The 24,287-nt window shown below is 44.9% G+C and overlaps 1 protein-coding gene across 5 annotated transcripts in view; it reads right to left on the reverse strand.

Annotated features, from left to right (window-relative positions):
* The window catches only part of RC3H1 (ring finger and CCCH-type domains 1), a 138,209-nt gene that overhangs the window by 35,863 nt on the left and 78,059 nt on the right, over positions 1-24,287 (reverse strand). For 2 of the 5 annotated variants that reach the window (XM_068239089.1, XM_068239087.1), the window contains exons 4-8: positions 20,909-21,148; positions 15,814-15,989; positions 13,795-13,995; positions 11,790-11,922; positions 7,926-8,044 (exon numbers count right to left, since the gene is read on the reverse strand). In XM_068239089.1, the coding sequence (XP_068095190.1) occupies positions 7,926-8,044; positions 11,790-11,922; positions 13,795-13,995; positions 15,814-15,989; positions 20,909-21,148 (869 nt within the window). Of the gene's footprint in view, positions 1-7,892; positions 8,045-11,789; positions 11,923-13,794; positions 13,996-15,813; positions 15,990-20,908; positions 21,149-24,287 lie in introns of all 5 variants that reach the window. The other 3 variants (XM_068239086.1, XM_068239084.1, XM_068239085.1) reach the window with 2 other exon arrangements.

A 24,287-nucleotide genomic window follows, 5' to 3' on the forward strand; every position in this document is an offset into this window, starting at 1 on the left:
CTTGCACAAAAGTTTGCATGAGTTTAAGAAATTTTACAAGCTTCCATTGGACAGTTTAAATAAGCTTACAAAAACAAAACAAAAAATAACCCGGAAATTATTTCTTTGGTCGAATAACTATTGCATGTAAGCTGTTCACATAATTATAGCAAGGAGTCTTGAAATAAAGCTACACAAACAAGGAATACTGCAGAATTCTCAGGTGCACCAGATTAAGCCCACCATATAGGATTAGATGGACTCTAGACCAGTTGAACAATTGACATCTTACTGATATACAGCAGATCTCTTCCTGAGATCCAATGATGTCACTTGAGATTTCATCAATAGTTAGACAGAACAAAGATTAAGCCCTTATGTAATGCTGGAACACTAAGATTTTCTGGTCGATTTACTGTCAGAGCGATTATTTCCAACAGGTTCGATTTGCTTTCTGATCGATTTCCGAGCATTTTCCTATTTAAGTGAACGGAAATAGATTGGAAAATGCTTGGAAATCGATCGGAAAGCAAATCAGACATGTTCTGACAGTAAATCGACCAGAAAATCTCAGTGTGTACCTAGCATAAGGTACACACAATCGATTTGACAGTAAATCTACCAGAGAATCTTAAAGGACAACTGAAGTGAGAAGAATAAGGAGTCATATTTATTTCAGGTTAAACAATACCAGTTGCCTGGCAATCCTGTTGGTCTATTTGGCTGCAGTAGTGTCTGAAATAAGGTGCTTACACACGCACTACCGGCAGCAACGACGGGTCCGTCAGACCCTCCCACTGGGCGGATGTTCAGCCGACAGTAGTGCGTGTGTACGTGCTGTCGGCAGACTGATAAGGCAGTTTCTGAACGATCCCAACAGCCTTATCAGTCCGCAGAACCGTCGTTGCCACCGGTAGTGCGTGTGTACGCACCTTAACACCAGAAACAAGCATGCAGCTAATCTTGTCAGTTCAGACATTCATGTCAGAAACCCCTGATCTGCTGCATGCTTGTTCAGGGTCTATGGCTAAAAGGATTAGAGGCAGAGGATCCGCAAGACAGCCAGGCAACTGGTATTGTTTAAAAGGAAATCAGTATCGCAGTCTCCATATCCCTCTAGCTTCAGTTGTCCTTTAAAATTACCAACATGTCCGACTGGATTTCCGATCGATCTCCATTCACTTCTTTTGGAAATCAGATTGGACATGTTGGAAATAATCGATCTGACAGTAAATCTGCCAGAAAATCTCAGTGTATACCTAGCATAATGCCTAGTACACATGATGCAATTTTCCGGCAGATTGAGGGTCAAATCTATTTCCGACAGGTCCGATCTGATTTCCTATCGTTTTTCTGATCGATTTTGTATAGAAGTGATCAGAAAATCAATTGGAGATCAGATCAGACCTGTCAATCAATTCGACAGGTGTGATCTGATGGAAAATTGCATTGTGTGTACTAGGCATTAAGCTCTGTGTCTGCCCACTCCCTGCCTTTCTCACATCTGAAAAAAATGGCTTTTTCCTATTTCAATAGTTTCATTGACTAGATTCAAGCTAGCTGTAAAATATTTTCCTTATATTCCATTTATTTAAAATCCCTTTTCAATTCACTGTCAGACTTCGTCTGAAAGTGGATTGCTCTCCCTAGCTCCCATTGCCCAACAAGGAAGACGATGGCTGACGTTAGGGGTGTCCTTGTCTGATATAATCCGGCATGGCGTAAACCTCTTCAGATCAAACTGTCGGACCAAGTCCGACACGGATCACTACCCGCCCCACATAATATAAATATTTTGTGGGCGCATCAAGTCCAGCAGGGCGTCAGTATCCTAAGATCAAAGTTTCGGACTGAGGGTTTAGAGTGTGGGTGATCTCAGAATGATTGGTTAAAACATCCAATAGTGTACGGTGGCCTTAATATTCCAGCAATCATTATTAGGACCCAGAAATCAAAAGTGATGTAGTGGTTAGCGCTCTTGGCTTGCAGCGCTGGGTCTCTGGTTTGAATTCCAGCCAGAGCACTAGCTGCACAGAGTTTGTATGATCTCCCAGTGTCTGTATGGTTTTCCCCCGGGCCCTAAGATTTCCTACCACATACAGGTAGGTTAATTAGCTTCTCCCGAAACTGGCCCTAGACTACAATACATACACTACATGATACACACATAAACATAAGACTATGGTAGGGCTTAGATTGTGAGCTCCTCTGAGAGACAGTTAAGTGACAATATATACTCTGTACAGCGTTGCGGAAGATGTCAATGTTATAGAAATATACCAGTGATCTGCAAACTTGGCTCTCCAGCTGTTTAAGTGTAACTGTTGGGCAGAAAAATCAATTCTTTATTTTTATCTGGTAAACAAGTAATAGGGATGCTAACCAGGCAATCCAAAAGTTAAAATCTATTACTTTTCTTGTTTATGAATGATCATTCCCCAGTTTTACAAGACTCTTATTTAGTACACACAAAATTTGGTACACAAAAAGGAAGTTGCAGGGCATGCTGGGTTGTCCTTTTTTGCTTCTCTAGTAGAGAAGTAAAAGATGACAACCCAGCATGCCCTGCAACTTCTTTTGTGTGTGCCAAATTGTGTGTGTACCAAATAGGAGTGAGGTAAACTGAGGAATTATCATTTATCAAAAAGTAATAGTGATTTTAACTTTTGGATTGCCTGGTTAGCATCTCTATTACTTGTTTAGCAGATAAAAGTAAATAATTGATTTTTGATTTTATGCCCGACAGTTACACTTTAAGGAATTACAAGTCCCACAATGCATTAGCCTTTATAAATCATGACTGTGGCCGTCAGACTCCATCAATGCATTGTAGGACTTGCAGTTCCTTTACAGCTGGAGAGCCAAGTTTGCAGATCACTGAAATATACAATAAAAAGGGTTCGAACTATATAAAAATATATATGTATTCTTGCTACGCATAGCATGCGATAGTTTACCAACTGAGATATAGAACCTGATCTGGGTTGCCAGTGGAGCGCTCATGCGATTATTCTAAATAAGTATCCCAAGGAGAACATCTGGTTACCTGCCCTGCATAAGATGTTATAAAACAGACCATGCCTAGTGCTTCTGTATTTGGCGACACCATTGCATCACTCGAAACATGAAAATAAAATGTGCTATGTGTGGGCTGTTTGCATTGAGCTCAATTCACAAAGAATACGTTGCTAAATGTGCATTATCTCAGCATTAAACATTTCGCCAAATAACATTTTTCGATTCACAAAAGTTTTTGACTTCCTGCAGTATGTTAACGATGTTTGTCACTTCATGCTGTACTTTGTACATTACCAACCGTCAACGAGAAGCAAAAAATTGCAGTATCCAAATTTAATACAGTCTGCAGTCTGGAATTTGTCCAATCAAAAACATCAGGAAGTGCATTTGACTGGCCCAGTTGAAGCTGAATACAACGTGTTTGCGAGCTAGATTTACTTACTTGTCACTGACCACCTCTACTGACCACTGAAGAGATCCAGATGGTCAGAGGCGGACAGAAGAGAACTGTGTGCACCAAGTTTCAAAACATAACTCATTGAAATAGGTTGAGTTTCCACTACGCCCTTGTATTAACATGCACACAAATTTTCCCATGGAAAAAAAAAGTGAATTTTATGTAAATTATATACATTTACTCATGCAGCTAACATATTGGACTAACTGTTGGCAAACTACGGCTCGTGGCCGAAATGAAGCCGGCCCGTCGCTAGACGGCCCGATCCCTCCCCTTCCTGTCGTCTGTTCAAAGTTGCATGCAACACCACAAGGTCCACTAACCCAGCGGCAATCTCCATGGCAAGGGCATGTGACATGCAACAGTACGTACCAGCGTGTCACATGACCTTGCTGCTGGAACAAGTGATTAGGCGAGTTGCACCCAATCATTCCCCCATTTCCAGAAGAAGTGAGGAAGAGAGGGTGATGTAGGAGCGGGTCGCATCCTAGAGAAGTGCGGCTGATGGAGGGGAAAAAACGTTGCCCACCCCTGTATTAGACAATTCATTCTCCATTGCTTTTTATGTAAAACATGCAGAAAACCCGCATAAATGGAAACCCAACCTAAACCATCAACTTCAGTTTCTAAATTCAGTTTTAACAGAAGTCATAAAGCTTCTCTCTTCCTTTAGTGCATGCAATATTTTGTGAATCGAGCCCAGTATCTTAGCATTACTCTATCCAATCTCACACTATCATATTTTATATCAGAATGGCAGCTCCCCCCCAATCCCAATATTATTTTTCCAATGTCTGGTGCTGCTTCAAATCCAACTAAAGGCTAAAAGAAAAACAGAAAAACGACGGGACGTTCAAACGACCCGTCGTTCCGAAAAATTAGACGTGTGTATGGGCCTTTAGCCTTGCTGTGTTAAAGTTTAGCCTTTAGTTGGCCTTCGACCTTCCTATTCTCGACACAAATCATAGAAGACAAATGGATCAGCACCACTTCAGCTTCAGTATTTTATGCTTTTATTCAAGTCAAAGACTGCAGCAATAACAGATGCTGTTTTGGGCAGCATGCCCTTTTTTCAAATTGCATCAGTTTGCCCACCAGGGAAGCTAAAGAAAACCTGTCAGTCTGGGAGCACACCTGTTTGAACTGTGTGTGTTTTGCTGCACAGCGAAATACACATGCGAAATTCATTTAATACAATTCTAAGGGCCCCGTTGTAAATTGCAGGTCTGTGATTTCCATGTGCATTTTAAAAATCACAGCATGTTGCTTTTTCCTGCCTACAATGCTTTCCAATGTTGCATAAAAAATAGATCTGCTAACTATTAATCCAAAAAACTAAGAAAAAATGCAGAAAAGCACACAGCAGAAAACGTATAGTTTTCTGTTTGGACAAGTGTGCTCCCAGCCTCAGAGAACCTGGGAGTGACAATTCAGTGAAAACTATGTTAAAACCAGTGGACCCAGACATACAGACTGCTGAGGACAAATTAAGAGAGTTGAGAGACTGCTCTTTCCTATTGGATGGTAAAGCTGTCCATTACATAAAAGGGGGAGGGTCTGAACTTTACAGGAAAAGCTTTACTATGAAAACTGTTTCAGCAGTTTATAACTCAGACTACAGACCACTCAGTACTTTAACGTGTACTCAATCTTACTCAATCTTATCTTAGCGCTAACAGACAAGTTGGTGTTGACGCTCTAATGTGATATTTGGCTATATATCATCTGGATGAAATTAAATAGGAATAACTGAACAAAATTAAAGGGATACTGTAGGGGGGTCAGGGGAAAATGAGTTGAAGTTACCCGGGGCTTCTAATGGTCCCCCACAGACATCCTGTGCCCGCGTAGCCACTCCCCAATGCTCCGGCCCCGCCTCCGGTTCACTTCTGGAATTTCAGACTTTAAAGTCTGAAAACCACTGCGCCTGCGTTGCCGTGTCCTCGCTTCCCCTGATGTCACCAGGAGCGCACAGTGCAGGCACAGACCATACTGGGCCTGCGCAGTACGCTCCTGGTGCCATCAGCGGGAGTGAGGACACGGCAACGCAGGCACAGTGGTTTTCAGACTTTAAAGTCTGAAATTCCAGAAATGAACCAGAGGCGGAGCCGGAGCATCGGTGAGTGGCTGTGCGGGCACAGGATGTCTGTGGGGGACCATCAGAAGCCCCGGGTAAGCTCAACTCATTTTCCCCTGACCCCCCTACAGTATCCCTTTAAGAAGTTTCACATTTGAACTAGCAACACTATTGCTAATGTTACCCTCTCCAATCCAGCAATTAGGGCGAACCAATAATCGCTTACTAACTACAGCACCCAACTAGTGGAACAGAATGATCTGACAATTCCCAACATAGAGTGCACTGAGCAAAACCAAAAGACAGCAAGAGGGATGAAGGAGAGATGGAGGTGGGGGAGTGAGAGGAGAAACGTGGAGGAGGGGATAAAAATGGGAATGCAGATGAGAGAGAGACGGGAGCACAAGGTAGAGCAAGAGAAAAGGGGAGAGCGAGAAGAGAGCTTGGAGGGAGAGAAGATCAAAATGGGGTAAAGGAAGGAGAGACTGAAATTGGGATCAGAGGGAAAAAAATGGGGAGAGAAGGAAGAGAGGAGAGAAACGTGGGGGGGGGGGGGGGGGGAGACTGATTAAATTGGCGGGAAAAGAGAGAGACATGCAAGAAGGAGAAACCGGTTGATGGTTTGAGAATAGAGAAGAAGATAAAAGGAGGAGAGAATTGGGGAGGGGCGGAGCAGTGAGAAAGAAAGAAAGGAGGGAGGAAAAGGTAGAGCAAGAAAAATGGGGAGAGGAGATAGCAACAAGAGAGCCTGGAGAGCAGAGAGGAAGGAAGGACAGAAAAATGTGGTGGGGTAGGAGAGAAGAAAATGGGGAGAAAAGGGAGAGAGAAACGTGGGCAGAGGGTACAGACACTGAAGGGAGAGAAGAGGAAAAAAAGCAGGGAGGAGAGAGATGTAGGAATAAGGCAGGGAGGAGAGAAGGGAGGATGGGAGTTGTAGGAATTAGGCAGGAAGTGGAGAAGGGAGGATGGGAGTTGTAGGAATGAGGCAGGAAGGGGAGAAGGGAGGATGGGAGTCGTAGGAATGAGGCAGGAAGGGGAGAAGGGAGGATGGGAGTTGTAGGAATAAGGCCGGAAGGAGAGAAGGGAGGATGGGAGTTGTAGGAATAAGGCAGGAAGAAGAGAAGGGAGGATGGGAGTCGTAGAAATAAGGCAGGAAGGAGAGAAGGGAGGATGGGAGTTGTAGGAATAAGGCAGGAAGGAGAGAAGGGAGGATGGAAGTTGTAGGAATAAGGCAGGAAGGAGAGAAGGGAGGATGGGAGTCGTAGGAATAAGGCAGGGAGGGGAGAAGGGAGGATGGGAGTTGTAGGAATAAGGCAGGGAGGGGAGAAGGGAGGATGGGAGTTGTAGGAATAAGGCAGGAAGGAGAGAAGGGAGGATGGGAGTCGTAGGAAGAAGGCAGGGAGGGGAGAAGGGAGGATGGGAGTTGTAGGAATAAGGCATGAAGGAGAGAAGGGAGGATGGGCGTTGTAGGAATAAGGCAGGAAGAAGAGAAGGGAGGATGGGAGTTGTAGGAATAAGGCAGGGAGGAGAGAAGGGAGGATGGGAGTTGTAGGAATTAGGCAGGGAGGGGAGAAGGGAGGATGGGAGTTGTAGGAATAAGGCAGGGAGGGGAGAAGGGAGGATGGGAGTTGTAGGAATAAGGCAGAGAGGGGAGAAGGGAGGATGGGAGTTGTAGGAATAAGGCAGGGAGGGGAGAAGGGAGGATGGGAGTTGTAGGAATAAGGCAGGGAGGGGAGAGGGGAGGATGGGAGTTGTAGGAATAAGGCAGGAAGAAGAGAAGGGAGGATGGGAGTTATAGGAATAAGGCAGGAAGGAGAGAAGGGAGGATGCGAGTTGTAGGAATAAGGCAGGGAGGGGAGAAGGGAGGATGGGAGTTGTAGGAATAAGGCAGCGAGGGGAGAAGGGAGGATGGGAATTGTAGGAATAAGGCATGAAGGAGAGAAGGGAGGATGGGCGTTGTAGGAATAAGGCAGGAAGGAGAGAAGGGAGGATGGGAGTTGTAGGAATAAGGCAGGAAGGAGAGAAGGGAGGATGGAAGTTGTAGGAATAAGGCAGGGAGGAGAGAAGGGAGGATGGGAGTTGTAGGAATAAGGCAGAGAGGAGAGAAGGGAGGATGGGAGTTGTAGGAATAAGGCAGGAAGGAGAGAAGGGAGGATGGGAGTTGTAGGAATAAGGCAGAGAGGGGAAGGTGTAAACACATTTTATTCTCTGACAGCACAATAATAGACATTTACAGTGACAATTATTGCTTGCAGTAACCAAACGATTCCATATTTCATCTTGCAGCACAACAACAAAGTCACTTGGCTTCGGTAAGGCGCAATTGGTTAATAGAAAACTGTGTAGTTCATGATGTGGTACCTGGATGGCGTGGTAGCTCCATGGCTCGCTCACCTGCTGCTGGTCAGTCCCCTTCTTGCTGTGATTCTGGATGTAATCAACCAGCCCATGAACAACAGTCTTCACAGCCACAAGACCGTTCTCCAGCTGCTCCCATGTTGGAGGTGGAGCATCTGGGGAGAAAACAAGCGAAACAGGTTGTGTTACTGCCTAAGCTCAAAAGGCAGAACTCCACCACCATACTTCACGTTACATTCATACAGTCTGGTAAAAATGATCTGATCAAAGAGGATCTAATGCTGATACACAGTTAGATAATGCGCTGGAATCGAGCCAGCGCGTCCCCGCGGCCGCCCGGATCGATTCCCGCTCGTCCCCACGGGCACTTATCAGCTCTTCGTTTTTTGCATTGTCCGCCCGCGGGGATTAAGCGCGGAATCGATCCGCCGCGGTGATTGGACACGTCGGAAATGATCAATTGAGCTATCAGCGGCTCGACTGTTAACCATCTTAGCGGTATGGACGAGCTCAGCTCGTCCATCCCCGCCGATGGCTGCCGCTCAGGCCCTGCTGGGCCGATTTTTACGAAATAAAAAGCAGCACACGCAGCCGGCACTTTGCCAGCCGCGTGTGCTGCCTGATCGCCGCCGCTCTGCGGCGATCCGCCGCGAGCAGCGGCGAAAGAGGGTCCCCCCAGCCGCCTGTGCCCTGCGCAGCCGGAACAAATAGTTCCGGCCAGCGCTAAGGGCTGGATTGGAGGCGGCTGACGTCAGGACGTCGGCTGACGTCACTCCGCTCGTCGCCATGGCGACGAAGTAAGCAAAACACGGAAGGCCGCTCATTGCGTGTTACTTTTGGCCGCCGGAGGCGATCAGAAGAACGCCTCCGGAGCGCCATCTAGTGGGCTTTCATGCAGCCAACTTTCAGTTGGCTGCATGAAATAGTTTTTTTTTAATTTAAAAAAAACCCTCCCGCAGCCGCCCTGGCGATCTTAATAGAACGCCAGGGTGGTTAAGGAAAAACTAACCGTGTGTTCCCAGCATTACATTTCAACATGCAATTTTCCACTGACTTGGACAGGAGCCAGACAAACTCAATAGCTGCTAATCAGTAGTCCATTGGGGAAATGTAGCAGAGTTACAATTATATTGTTATCCAGAAATAGATGAAAAAATAACACCCCCCCCCCCCCCCCCCCGCAAAAAAAGAAACAACATTACATTTTTGCTCTAAAACAATAAACATGTCAATAAACGAACGAGTTAGCGGGAGAACAGTGTGGCCGACAAAGAAGCCAATGCACCTCATGGGGCTGGAGGAAGCCCCAGGTAAGTATAAATTCATCACAATTAAACATCTCAGGTTTCCATCCCACTTTAAAGGGATACTTAAAGTGGAACGGTCGCGAAAATATTAAAATTTAAAACACATACAAATAAGAAGTACATTTCTTCCAGAGTAAAATGAGCCATTAACTACTTCTCTACTATGTTGCTGTCACTTACAGTAGGTAGTAGAAATCTGACATTACCGACAGATTTTGGGCTAGTCCATATCTCCATAGGGGATTCTCAGCATTCTTGGCCTTTATTCTTTATAAAGAGACTACTTTAAAAAGATTAATACAAAGATGCTGGCCAGCCTCCCTGCCAGCTGCACACTATTTTGGCAGTTGGACGGAGCAACTGCCATTCACGAAGTGCTTTTAAAAATTAAGAAAACCCTGAGAACCCCCATGAGAAGATGGGCTAGTCCAAAATCTGTCAGTAATGTCAGATTTCTACTACTTACTGTAAGTGACGGCAAGATAGGAGAAAAGTAATTTATGGCTCATTTTACTCTGGAAGAAACGTACTTATTTGTATGTGTTTACATGTATTAAAAATTATCGGATTTTCGCCGCAGAGGTCCTTTAAGTCGTATCAAAAAAGGCAGTTTTACTTACCTGGGGCTTCTAACGGCCGCCTGCAGTCGTCCTGTGCCCACCCGGTACTCAACAATCCTCTGGTCCCACACCGCGGCTCAGTTTCGCTTGTCACCGGCCTGTCACCTGCCACTGCGCGGCTCATGGGCTCACGAGCCTGCGCAGGACGCTCCTGGTGATGGGAGTGTGAACGAAGACTCGCAGAGCAAAACTGAGCCATGGCAGGGGCCCGGAGGATCGCTGAGCACTGCTGCAGGCACAGGGTGATTGCAGGGGGCCGGTAGAAGCCACAAGTAAGTAACACTGCATATATATATATATATATATATATATATCTTAATTATACATCTTTGTATAATCAGCCAGTCAATACACAAAACAAGAAAGCAAGTGCAAACACCTGACTTGCATGCTTGTCCCAGGCAAATAAATCAATACTTAAAGAGACTCTGTAATAATAATAATAATAATAATAAAAAAGTCCCCTGGGGGGTACTCACCTCGGGAGGGGGAAGCCTCAGGGTCCCAATAAGGCTTCCCACTACCCTGTAGCTGCAGGCAATCTAGCGATGGCTCCCCCGAAGCGTCCCGCAATCCTGGCTCGACAAGCCTTGATATATTTACCTTCCCGGCTCCAGTGGGGGCGCTGTTGCGGCTCTCAGCATGGAGATAGGCGGAAATAGCCACTCTCTGTTTGGTCCGCACTACTACGCAGACGCAGAAGACTTGCACCTGCGCAGTAGAGCCCGGAGGATGTCCGATGACGTCAGCGCGCCGGCGTGGGACGCAGAAGAGCCCGACCTGGCAGCCGGCCTGGCCAGGTCGGGTCGGCCACCGGGAGCCTGCGGAGCGGCGGCGAGGGCACCTCCTGCCTGCCACGGGCTGGAGGAAGCCCCAGGTAAGTGGAAATTGATTTTTATCCACCCTCCCTGAACCTTCCCTTTAAAGTGGACATGATCTCTTGCACAGGGCAGAAGGAAAACACAAATGCACCATGTATGTATTTAAAGAATTTAGCCTGTCTAATCCCCCCCTCATGTGTGACTAAGCACAAGTTGTAATTTGATCCCTCAGCTGGCTGAGCTAACTGGTATACACAGGATATTAACCCTATGTCTACAAACATGAAAGCAAGAAGTAGACACTGCATGTTTATTGCAGGATTTGTATCAGCCTTAAAGTGAACCAGAGATGAAGCACTCATGTATTTTACCATATGCTGCATATCAGTGGGAACATTAGAGAAAACACCTACCCTGCTCTCTGTTTCATTCTTCACTGCTCAGCCTGCTTGTTATCAGCCCTGATAAAATCCCAGACTGAGCATTCAGTCTGGCTTTTCCTCAGTGATCATTACAGCGGAGTCGTTATAGCAGAGCCAGAAGGGGGCAGGTTTGGGCTTGAAAAGACATCAGAGAAGACAGTCTCCGCTACAATGATTCCTGGGCAAAGCCAGACTTATTGCTCAGTCGGGGATTTTATCAGGGCTGGTAACAAGCAGGCTGAGCAGTGAAGGATGAAACAGAGCAGGGTAGGTGTTTTCTCTAATGTTCCCACTGATATATATATGGTAAAATACAAGAGGGTGCTTCGTCTCTGCTTCACTTTAACAAATTATGTTTTTAGGTAATAATGCTGTTGCTTATGTTTTAGAGCATAGAGGAAGTTCTGAGTTCAGGTCCACTTTAAATTCAGAACCTAAAACTTTGGCGTTTACAAATATGCGCAGAACCTTGGCACACAGCAGCATTGCTGATAGCTCTGATTTACACTTGTTGATAAAGGCCAATTAGACAGGCTGATCTCACTAAACACACACAGAGTGAACTTAGCAACTATATGTGCTTTCATGGTCTGCTGTGCAAGAGTTTAGGTCTGCTTTAAATGTAGAAAAATGAAGGCTAGAGCTGATGTAGACAACTTCCTCTAGCAGTCAGCAAATAAGGCTATATAATGTACTACAAATGGGGAAATGGACAGGATTAGACACTCACCAGGGCTTGGATCGATGTTTGCCAGCAGCTCCAGATGAGGGCGGAGTCTGTTGAGGTTAGCAGGGTCTCCAGTCCTCTGCAGAGCAATGGTCAGTTCCTGGACGCTCTGAGCAAACGAGGCCGGGGTCTGCAACTTAACAAAACCTTTCTTGTAATAAATGAACTACCAAATCCTCCCTTATAACTAAAGGGGAAGAGTAAACAGTGAGGGGAGTCAGCAGAGGAAGCAGATTCTTAAAAAGGCAGAGTAGCGACAAAGTAGAATGCAGTCATTCATACAAGATACCCACTTTCACCGAATTTTCAGCATCAGAAATAAAAGATCTATATATAGTCAAATTTTGGTGTGTAGCCCAGCACTCCCAGGGGGGCTTAGCCTAAGCTGCTTAGCTATGCAGAATTCTCCTCCCAGAGCATTCTGGGAGCCCAGGTAAATTTTGTTCTGGCTTTGGAACTCAGTAACTAAACAGTCCGCATAAATTACCTGACTGGACTAAATCGGAAGGAGGAAAGATTTTTACAATGGGCCAACACTGACTAATTTAAAAAATTAATAATAATAAATGTAATTCATGACATTTTTGCTACAATTCCTCTTTAATATCTATGTGGTGGGTGGGGTCTAGGGAATAGACACAGATGAAAAGGAAGCAGCACGAATGAGGCAGATACTATTTATGTAGTGAGTGGGATCTTGGGAAGCAGACAGATGAAAAGGCAGCAGCAGAAATAAGACGGATACTATTTAAGCGGTGGGTGGGATCTTGGAAGCAGACACATAGGAAAAGGCAGCAGCAGGAATGAGGTAGATACTATTTATGTAGTGGGTGGGGTCTTGGGAAGCAGATACAGATGAAAAGGCAGCAGCAGGAATGAGGCGAGTGCTATTTATGTAGTGGGTGGGGTCTTGGGAAGCAGACAAATGAAAAGGCAGCAGCAGGAATGAGGTAGATACTATTTATGTAGTGGGTGGGGTCTTGGGAAGCAGACAAATGAAAAGGCAGCAGCAGGAATGAGGCGAGTGCTATTTATGTAGTGGGTGGGGTCTTGGGAAGCAGACAAATGAAAAGGCAGCAGCAGGAATGAGGTAGATACTATTTATGTAGTGGGTGGGGTCTTGGGAAGCAGACAAATGAAAAGGCAGCAGCAGGAATGAGGCGAGTGCTATTTATGTAGTGGGTGGGGTCTTGGGAAGCAGACAAATGAAAAGGCAGCAGCAGGAATGAGGCAGATACTATTTATGTAGTGGGTGGGGTCTTGGGAAGCAGACAAATGAAAAGGCAGCAGCAGGAATGAGGTTGATACTATTTATGTAGTGGGTGGGGTCTTGGGAAGCAGACAGATGAAAAGTCAGCAGCAGGAACGAGGCAGATACTATTTATGTAGTGGGTGGGGTCTTGGGAAGCAGACAGATGAAAAGGCAGCAGCAGGAATGAGGCGAGTGCTATTTATGTAGTGGGTGGGGTCTTGGGAAGCAGACAGATGAAAAGGCAGCAGCAGGAATGAGGTAGATACTATTTATGTAGTGGGTGGGGTCTTGGGAAGCAGGCAAATGAAAAGGCAGCAGCAGGAATGAGGTAGATACTATTTATGTAGTGGGTGGGGTCTTGGGAAGCAGACAGATGAAAAGGCAGCAGCAGGAATGAGGCGAGTGCTATTTATGTAGTGGGTGGGGTCTTGGGAAGCAGACAGATGAAAAGGCAGCAGCAGGAATGAGGCGAGTGCTATTTATGTAGTGGGTGGGGTCTTGGGAAGCAGACAGATGAAAAGGCAGCAGCAGGAATGAGGGGGATACTATTTATGTAGTGGGTGGGGTCTTGGGAAGCAGATACAGATGAAAAGGCAGCAGCAGGAATGAGGCGGATACTATTTATGCAGTGGGTGGGGTCTTGGGAAGTAGACACATGAAAAGGCAGCAGCAGGAATGAGGCGGATACTATATGTAGTGGGTGGGGTCTTGGGAAGCAGACAGATGAAAAGGCAGCAGCAGGAATGAGGCGGATACCTTGTCAATTATGGACTGCATATGAGATTTGTGGGACTGATCCCCGTACAGGAGAGAGGACCATTGATCGGGAGCAATGCGCAGGCCGGCCTCCATAGCAATCTGCACAATCTGTGAATCGTGCTCTCTGCGCAGTGCTTCATAAGTGCGGAATTCCTCCTTTAACTGCATCAAAGAGGAGTCTTCATCACGCTTTGTCACCTAAAAAGGAGTAAAAATAGAAGTATGATGAATATTTGTGTTTACATAGATTGCAGCTACACCCTTTAGAGGCTTTGTTTCAATTAGAACTTTAATATCATTAAAGAGAACCCGGGGCGGGATTTAATGATGTTAGTGGGGCACAGAGGCTGGTTGTGCACACCATCACCAGCCTCTATTGCCCTATGGTGTGCCCCCAGCACTCCCCTGCACTCTGCTATCCCCAGCGTCGTGCTAGCAACACACAGTCACCGGTAAACAGCCTGTTGGTGACATGCTGTGTCAGCGCCGCTCCCCCGCCTCCTTTGTATCGGCACTACCCTCCCGCTGTTTGGAGGGAAGGGACGCGGGTGGGTAGCGCCGATACAAAGGAGGCGGCGCTGACAGACAGTCACCGGTAAACAGCCTGTTGGCGACACGCTGTGTGTCGCAAGCACGGCGCTGGGGATAGCAGAGCACAGGTGGGTCCCTGGGGGCACACCATAGGACAACAGAGGCTGGTGTTAGTGTGCACAACCAGCCTCTGTGCCCCACTAACATCATTAAATCCCACCTCTGGTTCTCTTTAACAAAAGGGAGCCAAAGAAATGAGCAGCTTTCTTATGACAAAATCAAAATGGAAGAGGAGACAAGTTTAGCATTTTTGCCATGGCTGCTGTATTTGCACAAAGGTAAATTAAATAATAAATAATAGGTACGAAGAGGAGAAAAGGAAATTGCTTGTGAAAAATTGTGTGCCAGGGTTCAATGGCCATGGCAGAACATTTCTCATAAGCGATATGAACGTTAGAGGGGGCAGAACTTTAGAACATCAGGCTTCTTTAGACAGAGATGATCACAGATTCCGACTTTTGAGGTTTTTGCTCCGCAGGAAGTCGAACTAACCTGGGCTGAGCGGGAACTTGCCGCTAATCAAATTTAATTCGCTGTGAATTAATCATCAGCCTTCTAAACAGTTGTCCAGTATCAATCTTAAGCCTACGTACCCAAGCCCATTAAGACCACCTCAGCAGAGAATCGTGAATGAATCCAGTATGTGTTCGGCCGCACAATGTCTGCTGAAAGTGATCCCTGATGGCAAACGAGCAACAATCGCATAGTACCCAACCCCCCCCCCCCCCACCACCCAACAACCACCTTTCATCCATAGGAATCTGCTTCATCATGCGGCACTCGTTGAACACCTGTCCCCCTCCTCGCTAGCTTGGAGGCTAGTGATGGATCTGTACAGCGTTGCCACTGCACTGTCGCATGGAACTTAATACCTTCTAATTGGCTCTAGGTCAGGGGTGTCGAACTCAAATACAAAGTGGGCCAAAATTGAGCTCTGAGATCAAGTCGTGGGCTGACCTCAATGTCTAGTGGCCACCTCTCTCCCTTATAAAGTTCCCTGGTGTCTAATAGCCCCCTCTATCCCTTATACTGTTCTCTGATTAGTGGTCATGTATACAATTCCCTGATGTTAAGTGGTCCTCCTTCCCCTATACAGTTTCCTTGTGTTAAGTGGCCCCCTTCCCTCTCCTATACAGTTCCCTGGTATCTAGTGCTGACCCTCTCCACCATATGGCTTCCCTGGTGATGTAGATATAGCTTCTCTGGTGGTTTAGAGTGGGCCAAACATAACGTAAAGTGAGGAAACCACCTGAGGACCAAATCTGATGGCCAGATTTGGCCCGCGGGTCGGAGTTTGACATGTATGCTCTATGTAAAGTTAAAATTCCATCTAGGGCAGATGATGCTCAACCATTAAGTCAATGTCAAGATAACATCTACTCGAGACAGCGGACCCACATAGAGGAAATCCCACACACTTCTCACCTTAAAGCAAGAGGCTCTGTACAACAGCTGGACAACATGCCCAATGCTAGTTTTCGAGGCTTGAGGAAAGCGCGGTTCCAATCTTTGCACTACAAACAACACTAAGACCTTCCGAGAGAGCGCCGATCCGTCTTCCAGGGCCAGGAGGACAAGCTTCAGGGCTTCTTCCTGCATAGCTGCAAAGCAGAAGGGTCACACTACAGCTTTAACAGAAAGGTTACATCCGATGTGCAGAATTTTACAATACAACATTAGACAAGATAAATAACATTTATATTGTGTTCTTCTCCTGGCGGACTCAAAGCGATTGAGCTGCTGCCACTAGGGCGCGCTCTATAGGCAGTAGCAGTGTTAGAGAGTTTTGCTCAAGGTCTCCTCACTGAATAGGTGCTGGCCTAGGCCCCTTTTACCCTTATTCAGTTGCTCTCAGTTATAACTGAAAGACACGGATTTTCAAATGAATTCCCATGTTTTCCTATGGCACAGTTCCCACTATACGCATTTTAACTGATAACTTTTTCACAATGCACTGATATGGTAAAAATGCGTACCAACGCACGTTCACGCTGTACATACCAACTGATTAAGTGTAAAAGGGACCTGACTGAACAGGAAGAGCTGATATTTGAACCATGGTCTCCTGTGTCAGAGGCAGAGCCCTTGAAGAGACACTGAAGTGAAAAAAAAAATGATATAATGACTTGTATGTGTAGTACAGCTAGGAAATAAACCATTAGGAGCAAAGCCATGAGTCTAATATTGTTTCCAGTACAAGAAGAGTTAAGAAACTCCAGTTATCTATGCAAAAGAGCCATTGCGCTCACAACTTTCATAAGTCGCAGAGAGCTCTGTCTTCTGAAGCTTATTATCGCAAGTGTCAGTCTTTGAATTGTTTTTATTCCTGCAGAGGACCGGTCAAAACTTCACTAGCCTGCTCTGTAAAATAATTTAGAATGCTGAGTAGTGTGTAAACTGGAAATATTAGATAATGATGCAATGTTATAAAAAGGGCTGTGGAGTCGGAGTCGCATGATTTTTGTACAAAATCCACAGCCCTGTTAAGTATTAGACTAAGGAGTCGAGGAGTCGGAGTCTGAGCAATTTTTGTACCCGGAGTCAGAGTTGGAGTCGTGGTTTCAGAAACTGAGGAGTCGGAAGATTTTTGTACCGACTCCACAGCCCTGGTTATAAAAAACACTATATAACTGAAAACAAAAATAGGAGAATATTTTCTTTTCTACTAATGTTCTAGTAATTATTCGTACTACACAAACCATTCATATCATTATTTTTCAGCTTCAGTGTCTCTTCAACTAGTACACTATCCAGCCAGTGTATCCACCACGAGTTGCAAAACTAACGCAAGCGACATCCTCCTTTTCCATCTGCTGTGCGATTTTTTTGTGAGAGCGCAAATATCCCTCCAGTTGTACTGAATGTGACAAGCACCACTGCGCCAAAAATACAGCATGCAGGGTGTTTGCGATTCCACAAGAATAGCCTCACATACTAGTGGGAACAGCGCCAGTTTTTTTTTAGTGAAAAGAGTTCCCTTACGATTGACATAAACAGAAGTGCCTCAGAAATAGCAGCAAAGGTCGTCTTTGTGGAAAATTACGGAAGGCAATCCTCAATGTAAGTACTTATTATCCAACAAGGAAACATTACTTAACCTCTTTGAAAAGTCATTGAAAAGTCATTCTTGGGCTGTGTAGATGAAGCAGGAAATAAAGGGAATTTTTTTTTTTAAGATTCTGGAAAAAGTGTGTGTCAGGTACTTCCTGTTGTGGTCATCTCTACCCATTTCATGTACTCTTCAATACAACAGGTGACGGCAAGCATGAAGTATGAAGAAGCCATACTTATTATTCCGCTAAAGGGATTTTCTGCCTTTTTATAGCATCACTTTGTGGAGTGTGAAGTCAGGTGACATACAATTATACAGAAAGCGACAGCATCAAAAGAAAGAAGACTGATTGCCACGTGACAAGTCTGTAGCTCAAACATAAGAAAGAAGATAAACTAGGATCTCCAGTTCAGACATTTAGCTTGAGACGGCAGGGAAAAATGTAGGAGGGAAGCCTTTAGATAGTGCAGAGGCTTCCGTGTCCTCCTCGCCCTCACGGGTTAGTTTAGTTTTCGGACGACTAAGGGTCTGCCCACGGCTACGCGTACGCTTAGTCTTCCCCGCCGTCAAGCGCGTCCGGCACAAGCATACTGCGCATAACGTACTTGACGGCGGGGAAGGCGAAGAAGAGTAGACGTTGCTGGCCGAAAACTAAACTAACCCCAGCGGCAGGGACCGGAGGACAGTCGAGGAGCGGCGAGGGCACAGGACAGCTGCAGGGGGCTTGGGTAAGCCCCAGTTAAGTGAAACTTTTTTTTCTCCCTGAGTGCTTAAAGGTGCCCTTTAAGTAAAATGCCAATTTGTAGATATTTAAGTGTAACTGTCGGGCATAAAATCAATTCTTTATTTTTATCTGGTAAACAAGCAATAAGGATGCTAACCAGGCAATCCAAAAGTTAAAATCACTATTACTTTTCTTGTTGATAAATGATCAATCCCCAGTTTACCTGAGTCTTATTTGGTACACACACAATCAAGTACACAAAAAGGAAGTTGCAGGGCATGCTGGGCTGTCCTTTTTTGCTCCTCTGCTTCCCCTCAGACTTAACGAATGCAGCCTGATTGGCGGAAGCCTCTTTCCCACCTGTTTACCCCTGCCACACCTCTGTTCCTCTCTGATTGGCCAATATTTTTCATGCTGAGACAATACACTTTCTATAGTGAAGGGCGGGCAATGCATATACAATCAGGCAGAGGAGCGTAAAGGAGGAAATGACATCAGGATTGGCTTCAAAATAGCCACAGTTAAAGGACTTACAAGGTGAGAAGTTAAAAAAAGTTCAGTACCTGTGTGTCCATTTTGAATCCATGGAGGACACCATCCGCGCCCTCCGTTTACTTCCGCTAGGTCCCCACTCTTAACGGCCCCCAGTTGGCTCCCGACCCCACGGCTCAGGGTCAGGCTCTCATTCCGCACAGGAGAAAGCCTGTAGCGAGGACGCGCCAGGAGGAGCCCTAGAGCTGCGCAGCCTCACTCGTGTCTATGCGGACTGTGCAGCCGCTGCAAGCTCCGGCGGCCATTTTACTTGTGGAATGACACCCCGACCCGGGGGCCGGTAACAGAGCAGGGACCTGGCGGAAGTAAACTGAAGGTGCGGATGCCATCCTCCATGGATTCAAAATAAACACAGGTACTGAACTTTTTTTAAGTTTTCACCTCATAAGATCTTTAAAATGGGAAATGCTAAGAACGATTTTCTCTTTTTTTTAATGTACTAAAATCAAAATGTGTACAGTACAATACAAATGGTAAGTAGAGCAAGTATTTATCTACTTATATATGTGTTTTTTTCTGAGACAGTATGGCTGACAGCTCCTCATCAAACGAAAGAAAACTTAAAGTGGGATAAAACTCTGACATAACATATAACATGCTTTCCTATTTTTTATTACACATACAGTTATCATATTTGCTTTTGTGTACAAGTATTATTGTCTGTTTACAAACTACAAGTTCATAAAGTACAGTTTATCTGCTCTGAAAGCAGTCATTGAATTTTATTGCATAGTTGCTGTATTTATATATTAAAGTGATCACTTCTCGGCTTTCTGTTTCTACAACAGAGCTCATTTTCAGCACAGCTAGGAATGTACAGTATACTAATTGAAGCAGACAAAGTAATGTAAACAAAAAAAACTCATCACCCCTTGGTATGCAGCAGCAAGCTTCCCATTGAAGAAAGCTGTGTTTCATTGTATGAATGCTGTTCTGCTACAATGTTTTCTTCATGGTATTTTATGCTGTAAATCTTTTAAAGCAAAGAGGAAATGCTGAGATTTTATACCACTTTAATGGATGAGCAGCTCAAATCCTGCATCAGGCAAGAATGCTATAAAACTTTTTACTTTCAAAGCTACAGATATTGAGCACCTCAGTTTCCCAAAACGTAGACAAAAGAAATCGTGATGCAGAAAAGTGGTAGATATTCCTGCTCCAACTTTTTTGACATGTGCTTCAGGCATAAAGTTAAAAATTAGCATATTTACTTGCTTTTTGTAAGCTTCTAAGTTGCAATATTCGTGTTTTCAGTTTAAAATCCATTTCTACACAGTTGGAGTGTTTTCAAATTGCTATCCATACAGGATTTGACGACTCTCTTACTTCCTGTTTGCAAAGTTTAAGTCTTATAAGTGCTCACTCCCAGGGAACAACCACCTCTTTATGGCAAATTCAGAAATGCTGTGGAACGTGATCTGTCACCTGTTCTTCCTCTTTTGTGTTGCATAGTGACACCAGACTCACTCACCCAACAGCTATAGGTAAAGGGGAGAGGAAGCAAGACTTACTGCAGTGGAAGATCCCATTGTATCATGAAACACGGGTGGCATAGTGAATTGCACACTTGCCTTGCAGTTGCGGGTCTCTGGTCCTAGACACTATGTGCATGAAGTTTGTATGGAGTTCTCTAGCCACTCTGGTTTCTTACTGCATCTCAAAAAACATAGTGGCAATTAAATTGGCTGTCCTCTGACTACAATAGGGATATGAGAATAGGTATATGGCAGGGACTAGATTGTGAGCCGACAGTCAATAACCCAACGTATTGACTGTCAAGTGGAAGCGCTCAGTGCTATAATAAACCTACACTGTCCATCCACTACTTTGCTTCTGTTCAGTTTCTGCTTATTTATCATGCTGACTGCTATTAGAATTAGCCAGGTTTCATTTTAGGATTACTTTGGTTTAAAAGTTGGTTGTAACATCTAAAAAGAATTAGTGCCCCAAAAATATGTAAACCCTCACTTTTTTTTCTAAAATAGGTCCTTATATGCCCCCCATTTTGTTTTTTGCCTAGTCTGGTTGCCTCTGCCTAACTACAGGAACTGTGCACTGCCAGCATATTAAGGGTTTTCTTATTTTTGTCTTCATTAACAAGCTTATCTCAGCATGCAAATAACAGTCAGCATCCCATTTTGGATAAGATAAGGACATTAAGTCTAGAAGGTAATGGAATTGGTATAGCATACCTGGACCAAGAAACTGACAGCCGCGGGCACGGACAGCCGCCCAAAGGTTAGAAGAGAGCTGCTGGGGGTTCTGATGCTGCAGAATGAGTTCTGTAACGGTTCTCTCGCCCAGTGATCGAGCTGCTCGCATAGCTCGAATACGGCCCTCTTCTTCCACCAACTGGCAGTGTACGAGAGTCACCAGTTTTCTCTGCATTGGGCGGCTCAGCACACTCTGGGTAGTACTGTTCAGACCAACACCTGGAGGAGAAAAAGGAAGAAATGTTACAGGACGACAACATCTCCACATAGGAGCTGATGGTTACTTGCTGAAAATACACTAAGAAAACACAAGAACTAGGAAAGCCAAAAACTAATTCTAAGATACAGGTGTTGTACTTCAATATATCCTATTTTACAAAACCGTTCTCCTGGCCGTCACGGCAATCCCTTGGCTTTGGCATTTGCCGAGTTGCAGGTTTGGAATGATCATGCAAACCTTAAAGCCTGAACCAGAGTTAACCAACAGCCAGAGAGCTAGAACACAGTAATAAATGTACTGAAGAAGAATCTGCGCCCCATCTCTCCTTATTCCTCTCACACAACCGTCTCACTGGGATGCTGCTACAGGGGTTTTCCACCATCAGCCTACAAGAGAAAGCCCTTCACGATGAAATATAATAAGCCACAAGCCTGCTGGTTGACACTGCTTCTAAACCACTGCTCTCACATATCAGTAAGCAAGGCAGTAGGGTCAAGGAGGATTAACTGGGATATGCGAGGGTGCAAGAGAAAGCTACCCAATTCTTATTCATTTTTCTGGTTGGGATGTCTTTTTTCAACCAAACTATGTAATTTTGAGGCTCCAAGACCTCTGAAATTTATAAATACAGCAACGTCCCAGTTATCCAGAACTCAGGCAGCCATAAGTCTCAACAAACCGGTATTAGGGGACCGGGTATTAGGGGACTATGCTTTGGGGGTGTTTACAGGGCAAAAAAATACTCGGAGTGTCCAGCGTCGTCTAAGCATCCTATAGCTCCTATTGGCTTTATGGGGTCTATGAACTGCTCCCGGCATGTCATGTGACCCAATGCAGGTCAGGTGACACGCCAGTAGCCGTACATTGAGGACGCTGGAAAACCAACATGAGCTACAGGAAGGTTAGAATGGGGGAGGGGTGTGTGCGTGTGTAAGGTTTATGCATTTTCTCGGATGGTTAGAGCAACAGGCAACCACATGTATTTGGCATTGAGAGATCCCCGCCAGGGAACCTTGCTGTAATTAGTTCAGGTTCTACCCTCTCAGCGTAATCACAAACCAATACACTGACTTGGGCAACTGAGACAAGTGTGTGTGAAAGTACATCACAGGGTCAAACAAACATGCAAGAAATGCAACATGCCCAGAAATGATTAATATACAAAATATTTTCAACCGTAATCAATTCAAGGAAGACGTCTGAAATTCCCTATTGCTGCTGCCAGCACAACCCTGACCGAACATTAGCCACTGGATAAAGCTGTAGGCCGACAAGGAGTTATACTCTGTTAGTCTGACAGGCAATATAAGCCACGCCCACCAAAGAGGACTGAAAAACCACCACCATCACTTCAAAGTGAGGGTTTTCTGAACATAAAACAACTCTAAGTTCTAAGTATGCAAAGTCTCCTATTCTATGCACTTTCAATGGTACAATTACTATCATTTTAGTCATTTGCTGTAAGTGCTAAAAAGCAGCAACTTCCAAAGCACACAACAGAAATCTGCATTTAGTTTTCTACATTATGAAGAAACCTTCTTACTCCGAGTGATCCCAATATAAAGTGCATCTCCAGTCACTCAAATTGGTTGGCATTGCTTTTTATGCGGTCACGCTGGAGGCAGTTAATATACAACAGCTCATTTCTGCTGAGTATTCTTCTTAAGGTGGCCACACACCATCCAATTTTTTAAATATCTGTTCGATTTAAGAATTGCAATCAATTTTTCTGCCCGATTGTTTCAAAAATCTGACCAATGTACCACACACCTATGTTCAATTTTTTCCTCAATTATGATGAAAATGATTGGAAACTCAAGAGAAAATTGCTAGGGTGTGTATATTAATAAATTAGCAATCCAACACACACCATACAATCTTCAGTAGAAAGATACAATCTTTAGTAGAAATTGAAGAAAAATATCTGGCATTCCGGATCGATTTAAATCGAAAAAAACGGGAAATACGATCGGATTTTTCAGTTGAATGAAAAAAAAAGCTTTCGATTTTTTCGAGAGGTACGATCGTTTTTATCGAATTACTGTAAAATCGGATCATTTTATTGTTTATTCGTGTGTGGCCACCATTAGAGACATTTTCAATCAATATTTTATTCTTTTTTTTTTTCAAACAAAATTTTTCCCAATAACTGGTAGGTGCAACTCTTTAGATAAACATTCCCAATACAAGTGTTAATCCAAATCTTGACACGTCTGTACAAAGCTTGCCCCCGAACCATAAACCAAGGGGTTTAAAGAAAACCTGTAACGAAGAAAACCTCCCCTGGGGAGTACTCCCCTCGGGTGGGGGAAGCCTCCGGATCCTACTGAGGCTTCCCCCTTCCTCCTCAGTCCCACAGTGGTGGTGAAAATCCTCCCGGAACGCCGGCTATGTAAATAAATACCTCCCCGGCTCCAGCACAGGCGCAGTATCAGCTCTTCGCCTCGGAGATAGGCAGAAATAGCTGATCGCTGTCGGGCTGCTCTACTGCGCAGGTGCAAGTCTGCTGCGCCGGCACAGTAGAGTAGACCAGACGGAGATCAGCTATTGTCGCCTATCTCCATGCAGAGAGCTGCAACAGCGCCCCCACTGGAGCCAGGAGAGGTAAATAAATCGGTGCTTATCAGCGCTTGTCAGGCTTGTAGAGGGAGGATTTCGGGACACTTTGGGGGAGCCAGCGCTGGATCGCCTGCAGCTACATGGGAGGGGGAAGACTTATTGGGACCCTGAGGCTTCCCCCTCCCGAGGTGAGTACCCCCCAGGCGAACGTTTTTTTTGTTACAGGGTCTCTTTAAGCCTGATCCGGGCTATGTTACTTCTATGTATGCAATCTAAGCTGGCTGTGAGGGGGGGGGAAATCTTTTGCACACTCCAATAGCGACACCTCCTGATCTTTACTGAGATCATGTGATGGTATGTCACATTCTGAGCCTCCACAGTTACTTTATTACGTGACTGAATAGGCTTAGTAATACTAGTTCTGATAAAATAAACTTTTTTTTTTTTTTTTTTTTTTAAAGGAAAGAAAATAAAACAAACTTAATCCCACGTTTGTTCAGACCATTTATATAGGATCAGTTTAGTGGAAAAGGTGTCAGAAGTGGATGACAAACGTGAGAATGAGAGGAATTTCGTTCC

This window comes from Hyperolius riggenbachi, chromosome 6 (assembly GCF_040937935.1).
Source record: "Hyperolius riggenbachi isolate aHypRig1 chromosome 6, aHypRig1.pri, whole genome shotgun sequence".
Classification (NCBI taxonomy): Eukaryota; Metazoa; Chordata; class Amphibia; order Anura; family Hyperoliidae; genus Hyperolius; species Hyperolius riggenbachi.